The following is a 16243-nucleotide window of genomic DNA, read 5'->3' as shown; positions in this document are numbered from 1 at the left end:
CGGATGCGGTTTTTGCCACATCGCGCCGGATCCGGTGTCCATCGATGTAGTTTTTTTTGCCGGCGCAAAAAACGTGCCAGGGAACGTTCCATCCGGCCGCCGCATAGACTAAATCTGCCGAATGCGGCAAAAAACGGACGGAACGCAAGCCCATGCGGCACAATGCGGCGCCAATGCAAGTCAATGCTGGAAAAAACGAAACCGGCGGCAAAAAAAAACGGTTTCGTTTTTTCAGCAGAGTGCCGGATTGTGCCGTACTGCTACAGCCGGATGTGTGAAAGCAGCCTAACACAACAACTAAGAACTGGCCATTCTCTTGCTGCCTATTATATCCCATCCCAGACAGGCACCACAATCACCAGATAATCAGTTGTATGTAATGGCTGGTCGGTGTACTTGCCCTTACATATGACATTATTCTCTTGCCATAAATAGATGTTAATCATGTAAAATCTGTCAGATGATGAGACAGATTCAGGCCTCAGTAACACAGGAGATATACCGATCTGTCAAAATCAGGAAAAGGCTTCAATGTGAACTAGAAAGTACAAAATCCGAGTTACTGAGTTACTTACAGACTGCTTAATTCTGTGTACATATTCAGGAAGAATCCTCCTAGCAGGTACCCAACCGCTGGTCCAACTATGGCAGCTGTGTAAAATATACCTAAATGTGGAGAGAAGTTGACAGGACATAATATCACAGCTCAGACATGTTACAGTATATACAATGCTAAGAAATACACAACATGGACAATGGGTTTTGAACTCCATTCTAATTAGTGGGTCTGGCCATTTCATCTACACCCATGGCAACCAGGTGCTGTGTGGCACCCCTGAGGCTTCAGTCGCCACAGAGGTACTGCATCTCAGCCAGAGGTGTGGTGCCACATCCATGGGTAAGGAAGAGGTCATCAACCGGTATGCACACAACACACAACACTCTCATTAGCAACACTCCACTGGACCGTGGTTAGGGCAAGTTGCACCTTTGATCTCACCATTGCAACGCACAGTCAGAGGCAGGCTGGGGGTGGAGTCTAGTTAGTGGGAGCAGCCTGTAGGAAAGGGAGACAGTCGAAAGGAGCAGTGGAGGAGTAAAGACCTGTGGTCTGGAGCTGGTCCAGCTCGGCCCACGCTCAAGTGAGCAGGAGTCCTAGAGGCCATGGGACGTGCGCTATACTCCCATGGCCTCGTTCCACATACGACATATTGGAGTAGAGGGACTTGGCCGCAGACAGGGATCCAGTCCCTACACTAGAGGAGAAGAACCAACATGCTCATCTAGTAAAACCGGAGGCTAAGGACACATCTAGTACCAAAGCCAACTCCGCACACGAATCCGCTGGAAGATGACCACATAGGGCCAAGGGATAGAGCTTCAAGCCACCCGACAGGGCTCAGGGCACTGTGTGCATAGGCGCGGGACAGGCGGGCGAGAAGTCAGCGCAGGAAGACGACCAGGGAAGGAACATTAGAAGGGTGCACCGGTCTTGACCTCAGAACTACCCGGGATCGACTGAAGCCAATCACAGTGGAACCCAGAACTCCAAAAGGTGGTCACTGACATGTCGGGTTACCTTGGAACCTGCTACAGCGAGTAAAAACTTCGAGACTGCATCCCTGTATCGTCCCATTATTCGCCTGCGCCTCCGGCCCTGCAACCCTGCCATTACCGACTACCACCCCCATTGGCCCTGGAGCCCAGCTCTACCTGTGGAGAGCTATAGCAACCAAGCTGCATCACCATCTGCCCCAGAGGTCCCATCCCGCCGCGTCGGCTATCTCCCCTGTAAATATCCCTGTTCTATTAAACGATACTGCCGGGGTCTCAGAACCGGGCCTGGCCATCACAGCATCCCAGAAACAGAACCGCGGCCTGGTAACGAGTAACCCCACGGCCCCGGTGTGGGCATGTCATTTGCACTGACACATTGTAACAAACGATCAGAACAGGAGAGATTTGTGCTGCTGATGTGCTTAACTTACAGAGGATTGTAAGATCTGATTTGAATTGCTGTAAACCCTCAGCTGTGAGAGTACCTTTCCCTGGCAGTAAGCCAGTAAGATTTTAAATGCAAAAATGTATTAGTAAGTTGCAAATTTTTCATTGTACAATAAACCATTAAAGATATGGCCCCTGCAGTGTGCTGGGCATTAAAGGATTCCGGCTCATGTTGGTTCGGTCATCTTTGCAGTCATCAGCCTCATAACCACATGTACGACGCGTTTCACACAAAGCATTGGTCTTGACAGCTGTTATGTCTCAGAAATAGATCTGTCATCCTCAGCCTGATCACATGTAAGAACAACCACTATGAATATGTTCCAGCGCTGATATTTACTACGTCTTTCCACTGCTCGCTGTGTAGCACTTCTGGCAATGATGAGTCACATGTAAAATTAAGTGTTCTGTGGTTGAAAACCAATTACAACTGAAAAGAATAGGAGAAGCAAAAATTTCACAGAGACTCTGTTAATGATTGCAATGGTTTATGTTTCACTCACATCCAGAGCTGCATGCATAATTCTGCTGGCTTCCTGATATAAGAGAGAAGTGCTTTAGAGATGACTAGGTGACTGCAGGGTATAGATAACATATAATTTCTTTCCAAGTTGCAAAATTTTAAATGCAGCTTTGGATGTGAGTGGGAAAAAAAAGGCAATAAATAATTAAGATCAGAAATTATCACAAGTAAATTCAAAGTAACAGTGAGTTTAAACTACTTAAAGGGAATCTGTCATACGGCTTTTGCTATGTAATCTGAGAGCAGCATGATGTAGGGACAGAGACCCCTGATTACAGCCAAGTGTCACATGCTTGCTGCATGCTGTCATTTTTATACAACCAAAGTTTTCTCTGCTGCAGATCTAGCAGTGCTCAGAATGCCGAGCTCTGCATAATCCCACCCGCAACACTGAATGGCAACTTTCTGCCAATGCACAGCGTACACAGAAAGTTACTAATCATTGGTGGAGGCGGAGATAAACAGAGCAGAATAACATGACACCGAATCCTCTAGTGATAATCTCCTGCTGATAAAACACTGATTTAATTGAAACAGCAACACACAGCCTGGTAAGTGACATATCCTTGGAATTAGAGGCTCTGCCCCTACATCATGCTGCACTCAGAGAACACAGCGAAAGCCTGGTGATATATTCCCTTTAAAGGGAACCAATCATCAGGATTTTTGTATAGAACCTAAAGCCAGTGCTATACTGGCACTATCAGGCTGCTTATCTACATACTATTAGTGGTCAGTTCGAATGTTTAGGCTTTCAAATCCAGAAAGTAAACTTTAAAAAATCATCAGCTTCTGGAGTGGCAGATGCAACGGAGCAGATATCTGGGTGGGTATTCATATGGATTCCCACCCCCCCTGCCTGTTGTTCCTCCCTCTCTCTGTTCTCTATCCTAATGTTACTATTCATCTTTTTTGTCACTAAGATGGCATCGGAGTTAGCGCCTGCTCATAGCGCTTATCTTCGGCGACATCTTTGTGAAGATAGTGTTACCCCGTTATTCTAGTCTTGCAGCTGAGAGGGCGGCGCATTCGCCCTCGCTTCTTCAGCTCTCAATGTGGAGCGCGCGTGGTCAAAACAGGAGTGGGGAACAGCTGATCGCAGCAATTAGCTTTAGAAAAGGACATCGTGCTGCCCCAGGAAACCAGGATCTTCACAGAGATGGCACTGGAGATAAGCGCTATAAGCAGGCGCCAACTCTGACGCCATCTTAGTGACGAAAAAGATGAATAGGAACAATAGCATAGAGAACAGTGAGAGGTAGGAACAACAGGCAGGGGGGTGGGAATCCATATGAATACCCACCCAGTTATTATCTGCTCCGTTGCAGCTGCCACTCAAGGAGCTGACGATTTTTTAAAGTTTACTTTGTTGGATTTTAAAGCTTAAACATCCGAGTTGATTAATAATGGTATGTATAGAATCAGCCTGATAGTGCCAGTATAGCACTGGCTTTAGGTTATATACGACACTCCTGATGATTGGTTCCCTTTAAGAGCTTGCACTCTTAGGATATGTGCACCCTGAGTTTTTTGGAGCGGGCTACTTCTAAAAAATAAAATGGCTTAAAATTGCTTGAAAAGCTTCTCCTATTACCGTAAGTTCTATTGTAAAATCATTTTGTTGTTAATATCTTCAGTGTTTTGAATGTTTTTGAGCTTCAGATTTTCACAGATGCCTGGTGGGAAACAAGAAAGTGCACGGCCCCGTTTTTCTTTACTTGTTTTGATACAAAATTGTGCTGTCCAATCAAAAGTCTGCAAAAAAAAATAATTCAGAAAACAATTCTTCCAAAACCCTGTCAGAAAAACACTTTCCTCCAAAAACATCCCAAAGAAGGAGGATGGTCCGATGCATTTTCCTGTAGAAAACCTGTTGGTTTTGATTGCCTCAAAAAATTCCAACATCCGAATCCTTTCTAGTATAAAAGTATCTTCTTTTTTGGATAATAATTAGTGATGAGCGAGTATGCTTGTTACTACTCGGTACTCGCACGAGTATCAATGTACTCGGGCTACTCAGCGGGGACCGAGTAATCTCGCGATACTCGTGCTGTACTCGTGGTCTTCATGTTGGCGCTCTTTTTACAGCCATCCCTTATGCAGGGATTGGCTGGCAGACCACTGCAATGCCACAGCCCTGTTGCTTGTTGAATTGCAGTGATTGGCCGGCCCGCACAGCATGACCGTGCCTTTAGCCCGACACTTCCCCGCTCAGCTACGGCCCCTCCCGCACTCCACTCCGCGTGTATATATATATGCACGCTTACACACACACGCACGTTTTTTTTTTAATTTACAGTTTTATGGTTTCTACATGCTGCCGGGGGTCATTTCAGAATAATACTCGGGTCTCCCATAGGATAACATTGGGCTCGGTGCTCGGGCCGAGTACACGAGTATTTTGAGATGCTCGGCCGGAGCCTCGAGCTCCCGAGCATTTTAGTACTCGCTCATCACTAATAATAATTAAAAAAAACTATACAAAAAGTTAAAACTAGCAAACGTGTTTCAGAGCAACCACCTTAATTGTAGGTGCGCCTGTGTTGTACAGCTGATATCTCACACTTATCATAATAATAAGAATAATTTATTCATTTATATAGCGCTATTAATTCCATAGCGCTTTACATACTTGGCAACACTGTCCCCATTGGGGCTCACAATCTAAATTCCCTATCTGTAGGTCTTTGGAGTGTAGGAGGAAACCCACGCAAACACGGGAAGAACATACAAACTCCTTGCAGATGTTGTCCTTGGTGGGAATTGAACCCAGGACCTCAGCGCTGCAAGACTGCAGTGCTAACCACTGAGCCATCATCTCAGATCTTGGCCATTTATCCTCTTGGATGATGCTGAAAATAGTGACCACAGCATCTATGCAGTTTGATGAGGGGATTCCCTCTGTTGGCTCATCAGTGCACAATGGTGGAGTGCGGATAGAAAGCTATGACAATCGGGGGCCTAATAGCAGCCTCCAGATCTGCCACGTGCAGAAAACCATTTTGCCGCATTGCACAAAAAAAATTGTGTAAAAAGTGATCAAAAAGTTGTATGTACCCCAAAATAGAACAAAAAAAAAAAGCTACTAGTTGTCTTGCAAAAAAATAAGTTCTAATTTTTTTCATTGTGAAAAGGTAAAAAAACAATGTAAATTTAGTATCGTAAAATAGTGTTATCACGTAATTTATACAACTGTTTGTTTAAACTTTTTAAATAATAGCGCAAAGAAAAAAAAAAAAAAAGATACTGCCACAAGAACAAAAAGGAACTTAAAACGTATAGCTTTAAGATTGAATTGTTGGAAAAAAAATGTTTGGCCTTTAAGTTCAAACCTAAGCTGTGTCCTTAATGAGTTAAATAAATAAAAAAGAGCAATACAAGTGCCTCTTTCCCTATAGTCATTCATTAAATCATTCTCAAAAACTGCTGAAATCTGTCTACTAATCTGTTTGCAGGGAGGGATCAGATTCCACCTGTTGCCTATTAAATCAAAGAAAAGAAAAGGGGAGAGAGGCAGAGAGACATGGAAAAAATGAGCTGCTGAGGCTTCTAGTGACTAGAGCCTGCAGTGGTGGAAACTGTTAAGTAACAGCTCATGCAATGGGAGCCATATGCAGTAGGTAGTACAACAAGTCGTCATGAGTAGAAAACATAGTTATTCCTCAAGTACACACACATCAGCTGATTCAGAAAAGATAAGAGCAGCTACTGTACTCATCCCAGACAATCCCTTATAATCCTCAATATACAAGTTCTTCACTATTACCATGCAGCCAATGAGCGTGCAGGAGGGCAGCCATGTATGATCCGTGTATTGAAACCAGAGGGGATTGTCAGCAGCTCGCCAACTCCATAGATTCTAATATACAGCACATATCAGCAGTAAAAATGTCTCTTCTGTCCTGATAGTTTGCTACAATGTATCAGTGACTGGTTAGAACTGTAGCAAACCTTCAGCTGTGATAAATATAAGCTCTGCCCAGGTATTCAGCCTTCGGATGTTCAATAGCATTTTTTTTCCAATAGCAGCAAGCACAGATGTTAAAAATGGTACTGAAACACACACACTGTATTAGAAAGTTGCAGAATTTTCATGATCGGGGTTAAACTTTATCAGCAGAATGTCATCCACTGGTAAAAAGTGTACTTTTACTTACTGGCTTGGAAACATTCCTTTAAATTGGCCTTGGGTTATGCAACCTAATCTCCCGAGTGAAGAGTATACGTAACATGTATATGGCTTATGGCATAGTACTGACATATAAAATTCCAAAAGACGCAGCGCTGTAGGCACTGTCGGACAAACATCTGCATCGTATAGACAATACATGCTCCATACTCACCAATGTATACAGGGGAGTAGCTAGATTTCACATTCTCATCTAAATAAGTAACTCCCAGTGTGTAAAGCGGAGTGGCACCAATCCCATGAAGAAACTGTCCCAGCATGAAGACGTATCTGTAGTTGGATAGACTCGAGGCACTTTCTGACACCTGGTAAGAGTGATTGGAGTAACATACCCCATTATCCTCTGCAACGTTCACAACGTACACACTAGTGGTGAACTGTGGTAGTGCAAACACCAAGGAACCAACGCCCATAATTAATACTCCCCAGCCCAACCACCGAGGTTTGTGACCATTCCCCCCAAAGTAGCTGACAAATGTCAAACACAAGCAAGCAGCAATGTCATAGGAGCTCGCAATCAGTCCAGTATGGTAGCTGTGCAAGTCAAATCTCCGCTCTATGGAGGTGATGACAGTATTGATGAAACCGTTGACCACCATGCCCTGGAGAAAGGAGGCCGCGCACAGGAAGAAGAGCACTCCTTTGGAAGTGTTAAACACCTGTAAAAAGGACGGTTTGAAGGCTCCCCAGCCACACAGATTTTCGTTCTCCGATGGGATAAATTTGATCTCACAGGGGTCATCATCGTACAGTGCTTTCTTTGTAGAGGTCTCCTTGTATAACGGGTCAATATAGGAGTCTGGGGCGGTCTTTGACAGCAGTGCATCAATCTGGTCATTGCTTTCGGGGGTGTCCAGGTCATAGTCGCTGACAGTTCGTGAAGCATCGGTAAAACAGAGCAGCTCTTGCTTGGAATGGAAGGAACTTTCCGGAGATAGATGTTGGGGCATTTCACAATGAAGCAGCTAGGGAGAGACTTCAATTTTTACCGTAGGGCGAACAGTCTGTAAATTTCAGAGAAGGAGATGAACAATGTCACCTGTAGCAAAACAAATGACAGCAAATATTAGAATATCATAGAGATAAGCAATACAAATGTCCCAGCATGGCTCTGCCCCAGGTTAAAGACTTCAACTGGGATTGCCAGAGCTTAAAGGGATTGTCCTGCATATCAAGAATACTTTTCCAAGGGCTGAGATTAAATAAATACATAAATAAATAAATAAAATAAATAATCAAAGTGATATTCACCCTCATTGATCTTTCGCAGTTCTTAATTTGATGCTTACCCTGTTCTCACTTTTGTTCTACTTCCTGCTGCCCTCTCAACTATCCAAGAATGTCAGGAACTGACAACTCAGCCAATCACTGGCCGCATTGGTGACCCGCCCCAGCCAGTGATTGGCTGATTTGGCATTTCTTGCTATTACGTGGGTGTTAAGATAGAAACGGGAAAAAGAGACAAGCAGGGAGCTGGTAAATATCAGAATGGGAGCCAGTTTGAGGCCTTTGACAATGAAATGGAATCTAACAGCTGATACATCCAGCCCGATCCATCCATGTATCAGACACTGGCTATATGATCTCAACCAAGTATGTTTGATTCTGAAACGCTTCAGAGAAAAACATACATTTAATAGCCTGAGTCCCGCTGTAGACTAGTTGGACAGGCGGATCCCCGGAGGCTTCGCAGCATCCACTGCCCTGGACTGACAGATCTATGCCTATGTGCACGTATGGGCAAACAAGGGAGCTTACAAGCTTTCTGCTTTATTATTACTGAATTCACTGGGCAATTGCTGGGAGACCAGAACACTGCTGGTGTAGCCAATATTTTAAGAGCCCTAAGATTATAATTTTCACTGTGTGTATGTATATATATATATATATACTAGAAGGTGGCCCGATTCTACGCATCGGGTATTCTAGAATTTACGTATTGTGTAGTTCATGTATGATTTTTGTTATATATATATATATATATAGAGAGAGAGAGATGTTGTTGTCTGTAGTTACCAAGTGTTTGTGTAGGCGCTGTACATGTTCTGGGTGTTGTCTGGGTGTGACGGGGGGTGAGAGCAGTGTTGTATGTGTGTTGCGTGTGTTGCGTTGTTTGTGGAGCGCTGTGTGTCTGTAGCGTTGTGTGTGTGTTGCGCGGTTTGTGTGTGTGTGTGGTGTGTTTTGGGGGGAGGTATGTTTTGTGCAATGTGTGTGTTGTGCGGTATGTGCGTATATTTGTGTGTGCCGCGGTGTTTGTGTGTTGGGTGTTGTGTGTGTGCAGCGTTGTCTGTGTGTGTGGGTGTCTGTGTAGGGCAGTTGTTTGTCGTTCCCAGTGTGTGTGTGTGTGTGTGGTGTGTTGTGCAGTGCGCGCGCGCGTGTGTGTGTGTGTGTGTGCATCAGCCTCTCTTCTCTCAGCCTACCTCTCCCAGCCTCCCTCCTCCCAGCCTCCCTCAGCATCAGCCTCCCTCTCCCAGCCTCCCCAGCATCAGCCTCCGCCAGCATCAGCCTCTCTCCTTCCAGCCTCCTCCAGCATCAGCCTCCCTCTCCCAGCCTTCCCCAGGATCAGCCTCTCTCCTCCCAGCCTCCGTCCTCCCAGCCTTCCCCAGCATCAGCTTTCCCCTCCCAGCCTCCCTCAGCATCAGCCTTCCCCAGCATCAGCCTCTCTCCTCCCAGCCTCAGCCTCTCTCCTTCCAGCCTCCCCCAGCATCAGCCTCTCTCCTTCCAGCTTCCCTCAGCATCAGCCTCCCCTTCCCAGCCTTCCTCAGGATCAGCCTCTCTCCTCCCAGCCTCCTTTCTCCCAGCCTCCTTCCTCCCAGCCTCCCTCAGCATCAGCCTTCTGCTCCCAGTCTCCCCCAGCATCAGCCTCCCCATGCATCAGCCTCCACCAGCATCAGCCTCTCTCCTTCCAGCCTCTCTCCTTCCAGCCTCCCCCAGCATCAGCCTCCCCTTCCCAGCCTTCCCCAGGATCAGCCTCTCTCCTCCCAGCCTCCTTCCTCCCAGCCTCCCTCTCCCAGCCTCCCTCAGCATCAGCCTTCCGCTCCCAGTCTCCCCCAGCATCAGCCTCCCCAAGCATCAGCCTCCACCAGCATCAGCCTCTCTCCTTCCAGCCTCCCCCAGCATCAGCCTCTCTCCTTCCAGCCTCCCTCAGCATCAGCCTCCCGTTCCCAGCCTTCCCCAGGATCAGCCTCTCTCCTCCCAGCCTCCTTCCTCCCAGCCTCCCTCAGCATCAGCCTTCCCCTCCCAGTCTCCCCCAGCATCAGCCTCCCCAAGCATCAGCCTCCACCAGCATTAGCCTCTCTCCTTCCAGCCTCCCCCAGCATCAGCCTCCCCAAGCATCAGCCTCCACCAGCATCAGCCTCCCTCGTCCCAGCCTCCCCCTCCCAGCCTCCCCCAGCATCAGCCTCTCTCCTCCCAGCCTTCCCCATGATCAGCCTCTCTGCTCCCAGCCTCCTCCAGCACGCCGTGCTCCTCTGCCGACACTCACACACCCGATCGCATCCACTCACACACACCCGATCGCATCCACTCACACACACCCGATCGCATCCACTCACACACACCCGATCGCATCCACTCACACACACCCGATCGCATACACTCACACACACCCGATCGCATACACTCACACACACCCGATCGCATCCACTCACACACACCCGATCGCATCCACTCACACACACCCGATCGCATCCACTCACACACACCCGATCGCATCCACTCACACACACGCGATCGCATACACTCACACACACAGACACTGACGATATCGCACATACGCGCTTATACTCACAACATCCGGGGATATCACATGCTTCTGGCCATGTGATCCTCCCGCAGGTCCTGGAAGATCACAACAGCACAGTATCGCCGCCGAGAAGCAAGCGATATCCCAGGATGCTGTGAGTATGTGGATGCGATGTGATGTGTGAGGTGTGTGTGAGTGTGATCTGATTTGTGTGTGTGTGCTGTTATGTGTGTGCTGTTATGTGTGTGCTGTTATGTGTGTGCTGTTATGTGTGTGCTGTTATGTGTGTGCTGTTATGTGTCTGTATTTTCCGCCGCTGCAGGACCTTGATGTGTGGATGCGATGTGATGTGTGTGTGAGGTGTGTATGAGAGTGAGTGTGAGCCGGTGTACACTGGTAACTATGATACACATCGGGTAACTTAGGGACCTTAGTTACCCGATGTGTATAATGGTTACCAGCTTTCACGGCCTCCGTGAAGATCCCAGCATCGCAAGGTTATGTCTGGCGCTGCCGGGATCCTGACGGAGCCGGTGTAGAAGCAAGCGATATCCCAGCATGTTGTGATGTGTGAGGTGTGTGTGAGAGTGAGTGTGAGAGTGAGTGTGATCTGATGTGTGTGTGTGTGTGTGTGTACTCACCTGGGAATCGGGGCTCCGTGTCAGTTGGGCCAGAGCGAGCGTGCATTGCGTGAGGGGGGCGGGGCCTGCAGAGAGCCAGGGCGAGAGGCCAATCCGTGTGGGGGGGCGGGGCCATGGCGAGCCCAGCGGCCAATCAGCTTTGTGTCACCGTAAGGACACAATTTCGGAGCATGACAGACAGACAGACAGACAGACAGACAGAATAAGGCAATTATATATATAGATATATATATATATATATATATATAAATATATATATATATATATATATATATATATATATATATATATATATAAATTTATGTATGTATATATTATATGTATAAATATATAGATTAGATAGATATAGTTTTGGTGGGATTGATGGGGTGACAGAACGGGTTGCTATGCTGCAAACTCCAACCACAGTAGTGCTACTGTATAATGATAATTAATTATTTTTTCTATTTATAGCGCCAACTTATTCCGCAGCACTTTACAATCCAGAGGGGACATGTACGGACAATATGAGACATTACAAACTAACAAAATTCAGATACCAAGAGGAGTGAGGGCCCTGCTCGTATGCTTACAGTCCATGAGGAAATAGGGGAGGCACAAAAGGTGAATGGGGGGAGAAAAGCTTGTCATATATGGTCCATCCATCAATATAATAGGGGATTCAAAACCAAGTGCATGGACCGGTCGCCAGCCAGAATTTATACATACAGAGTGCAAAAAAAAAATTAAAAATACATGAAGGGGAATGCAACCAGAAGATCAGGGGACAAGATCTAGAAGTGAATTAAGTAAATTTAATGAAGGGCAGAATGGGACTAGATGAGATGAGGGAGGTGAGGTGATAGGCTAGTCTAAAGAAATGTGTTTTTAGGGCCCACTTAAAGATGTGGATGTTGGGAATTAATCGGATTGTTCTTGGTAGTGTGTTCCAGAGCATAGGCGCAGCTGGTGAGAAATCTTGAAGACGGGAGTGGGAGGTTGGAATTATTGAGGATATCAGTCTTGGTCATTAGCAGAACAGAGGGCACGGGTGGGGTGATAGACAGAGATGAGGGATCAGATGTAGGGTGGTGAAGATCTGTGGAGCCGCTTTGTGTGCAAGAGTGGTAAGTTTATATTGGACTCTGTAACGGATAGTCAACCAGTGCAATGACTGGCACAGAGCAGAGGCATCAGAGAAGCAGTTGGAGAGGAAAATGTTCCTGGCTGCGGCATTCAGGATGGATTGGAGGGGGGAGAGTTTAATTATAGGGATATGAATTAGTAAAGAATTACAGTAATACAGGCGAGAATTAATAAGAGTGACAGTAAGAGTTTTTGCAGAGTCAGAGGTAAGAAAAGGTCGAATTCTAGAGATGTATAATACATGTACCGGCCGTATAATACAGCTGGCATACACCATGTAGACAACAGGCTTCAGCTTCCTGAACTCACACAATACAATGACACCCGACATGTACATGGCAGAAAAGGGTTAAACTAATCATTAAATATTGATAATTAATTACTAATAATTGTCAGATTGTTTTGCAAGTAAACTGACAAAACTGCACAGCTATTAGCAATAAAATCACATCATCAATTTTAATGATCTGTTTGAAAATAGTGGTAGGCGACAAATCCATGCAGTTTACAGCCACATAGCAGATGTGCCTCAGTCGTCCTCTATGTGTTTTCACTCCCTTGTAGCCTATCGAGAAGGGCCGATAATCAGCAAATGAGAGTTCATAAGGATGCTTGTTCCCAATTATTCATCCATTTAAGCACAGCACTCGTTTGCTGAGTGATCAAATAGTGTATGTAGCATTAATCGTTGTGTTCCCATCAGTTTTCGTAGGGTAGACAGATCACTAAATGAATGCCCATGAACTTGTATAGACCCATTCAGGGTTCATTAATGGAATGGACTTGTTTAAATTGGCCTTTAGACTAAGGTCTACAAAATATTCCATCTGAGAAATAATTGTCTCCAAATGGGGTTACTGGATTTTTAAAGGCAATTATTGTGTTTGAGTCTCTATTTCTAGGGTCCCCAACCAGTGGCTCAGGAGCCACATGTAGCTCGCAGGACAGAATGTGTGAGTCGCCACTATCTGCTAGCTGGGTGTATTCGAAAAAAAGAAAGAAAACGAGGGCGCTCCTGTGTGCAAAAGTTAAAATTAGCGGCTTATCAATAAAATGATCTTCAGCAAAAAATCAATTCTCTCCTCTGAGCAGCGCTTACACAGTATCGTGAACTTTTTTACTTTTTCCTTGAACTACTAGCTGGATGCATTAGCAATTAGCTATGAAGACAAGGCTTCTAAATTAGTAATGGGGAGGGGGGTCTCTGATGCCACCCACTAATAATCTCGAGCTTAATGGAAGCTGTGAACTATATTAACCCCTTTTTACCCTGATTGCCACTCCACCAGGGCAATCAGGATGAGCTGGGTAAAGTTCTGGGATTGTCGCATCTAATGGATGCGACAACCCTGGGTGGCTACAGGCTGCTTATTTTTAGGCTGGCAGGGCCAAATAAGCATGGGCTTCCCCAGCCTGAGCATACCAGCCCCCAGCTGTCGGCTTTATCATGGCTGGGTATCAAAACTGGGGGGACCGCATGTTTTTTAAAAATTATTGAAATTGTTTTTTTAAAAAAAAAAAGCTGAATATGGTCCCTCTTAGTTTGATACACAGGCAAGATAAGCACATGGCTGGGGGCTGGAGCCTGTATCTGTATGCTTTATCTGCGCTGGGTAACTGCAATCAGAGTTATGGGGACTGCCAGTGGGCATGGGAAGCAGTGAATATTTATGAAGGATAATGAGCGGCCCCGGAAGTAGCAGTACAGCTGGGCGGAGACTTGGTAAGTATAATGTGCCTGCTCCAATACCCTTATCCCTTCTACCACCATATTAAAGCTCCAGATTCTTGTCCTCATAGACTTATATGGGGACCGGTGTCTGGTCAGATATCCGGGATCAATTCTGGACTGAACCAGAGTTGTTTTTTTTAAACCCGGTTGGATTCACCGATCCCGGGTATCGGCGAGTCCGCCAATCCCTACTTCTAAATCTTTTTTTTTTTATTATTTTACAGCTGAGTGGTGCTTCAAATCTAAGTTTGATGCTCCTACTCTTATACTCACCTGTCACCACTCTCCGGCAATTTTTGACCTGCCGGCAGCTCTAGCGTTTCATGGTGCGTGATGGAGGGTACTCTTCAATGTAATTCTATGAAAGCCTCGTTTTGGCTCTCATAGACATGCTTTGAGAGTTTGTGATGTATATTCTGTATTCTGGCCAGTGAGAAGCTGAGGTCACAAGATAGCGCCATGGGACCAGAGCAATACCGTTAACTGATGAAGACGCCAGAGGGTAGGTATAAGGGATGGGACAGGGGACTTCAATTAAAAACACCATTCCATGCTCCTTGATTTGACATGCAGGGCGGAGATTGCTGGTGCTATCTTTGGCTTCGTCTTGGACCCCGGGGCTGACAATACTGCCCATACGGTGAAATGGTAAGCCTTAAAGTGCGTGCTCCGAGGGGTGTTTATAAAGAATGGAGAAAGGTTGAAGAGAGAGAAAGCTTAGGAACTAACACTGGCCTTATAGACCATGAGTAAATTAGAGATGGCATACAAACACGCTCTCTTCACTGAAACTCTTAGGTGCCTTCTGAAGGCCAGAATGGAGGTCAAGCATTTGTTGGATGCCTCTTTTCAGCATCTTCTCCAGTTGGGTCATAGTAGGTTTTGGAGTTCGGGAACAAGCCTGGAAGAATCTTGGCCAGGGCACTGAAAGCGAGAGTTATTCAAAATCACGTTCCATGTGTTAAAAATTCATGTGGCGTGATGGTCAACACCAATCCCGAAATTCTTGAGGGTTTCCAAACATATTACTCCAGGCTATATAATCTATCCCCCCCAAATCTCTAATACTTGATCCATCCCCTTTCCCCCCTTGACACCGGAGGTTTTCGAAGAGTTGGAGGCCCCCTTCTCACTACAGGAATTAATGGAGACGATTAGTGATCTGCCCGACTATAAAAGCCCAGGCCCAGATGGCCTCACCTCTAAGTTTTACAAAGCCTTTTCAGAGCTCTTGTCTCCAGTGATGTTGGCGACCTTTAATTCTGTGACGGATTCCTCCCCCTTCCCTCACCATTCTATGTCAGCCTTTATTTCTGTGATCCCTAAGCCAGTGAAAGACCCCAAATTATGTGGAAGCTACTGGCCAATCTCTCTCTTAAACATCGACCTAAAAGGTGTATGCCAAGATGTTAGCAAAAAGATTAAATCCCCTCCTCTGTAAAATAACCAACCTGGACCAGGCAGGCTTCATCCTGGGCAGAGAGGCCTGCGACAATACAATTAAAACTATAGATATCATTAATTACGCGAATATCAATAAGGTGGCCCTTATAGTATTGTCGCTAGATGCAGAGAAGGCCTTTGATATGATTTCTTGATCTGCAATCTCTCAAACTCTGCGAAGTGTTGGCCTGGGTCCAGGATTTTCCTCAAAGGTGATGGAGCTGTATCACTCCCCCTCGGCTAAAATAAAGGTCAATGGTACACTGTCTGCCTCCTTCCCCATGGGTAATGGAATGCATCAGGGCTGCCCGTTATCTCCCCTCCTTTACGTGTTGGTGATGGAACACTTGATGCACGTGATCCATGAGGATGGGGGCATTAGGGGTATCAGGGTTGCGGGAGTAGAATATAAATGTTCGGCCTTCGCAGATGACCTATTGGTTTACATCTCAAGCCCGCCCATCTCCCTGCTGTCCGTTATCCAGTGGTTCGGAGATTGGTCCAATTTTAAACTCAGTTTAGATAAATCTGAGGCCCTGAGCATAGCCCTCTCCCAACAGTTACTTGGGCTAGTGCAATCTGCTTTCCCCTTTCGCTGGCCCCCCAATAAGGCTAAAGGCTATTTGGGGACCCTCATTCCATCAGACCTTATGAGATTGTTCATGTTGAACTTCCATCTGTGGCAGTCAAAGCTGGAGGGGTGCTTGGCGGCCTGGGATAGGACAGAATTTTCATGGTTTGGTAGACTTAATATCCTTAAGATGACGGTTCTTCCCAGGCTGCTATACCTCCTGCAAACCATCCCGATATATATTCCTCCTCCGTTTTGGATCAAAGCGCA

At 46.1% G+C, this 16243-nt stretch overlaps 1 protein-coding gene across 3 annotated transcripts in view; it reads right to left on the bottom strand.

The window, feature by feature from the left end:
* The window catches only part of SLCO4A1 (solute carrier organic anion transporter family member 4A1), a 92185-nt gene that overhangs the window by 39134 nt on the left and 36808 nt on the right, over positions 1–16243 (bottom strand). For all 3 annotated transcript variants that reach the window (XM_075347775.1, XM_075347778.1, XM_075347776.1), the window contains exons 2-3: positions 6871–7755; positions 576–666 (exon numbers count right to left, since the gene is read on the bottom strand). In XM_075347775.1, coding sequence (XP_075203890.1) covers positions 576–666; positions 6871–7666 — 887 coding nt within the window. In that variant the 5' untranslated portion in view covers positions 7667–7755. The remainder of the gene's footprint in view (positions 1–575; positions 667–6870; positions 7756–16243) is intronic.

Source organism: Anomaloglossus baeobatrachus, chromosome 5 (genome assembly GCF_048569485.1).
Source record: "Anomaloglossus baeobatrachus isolate aAnoBae1 chromosome 5, aAnoBae1.hap1, whole genome shotgun sequence".
NCBI lineage: Eukaryota > Metazoa > Chordata > Amphibia > Anura > Aromobatidae > Anomaloglossus > Anomaloglossus baeobatrachus.
The sequence above is the reverse complement of the archived record's forward strand: the minus strand, read 5'-3'. Positions and strand labels throughout refer to the sequence as shown.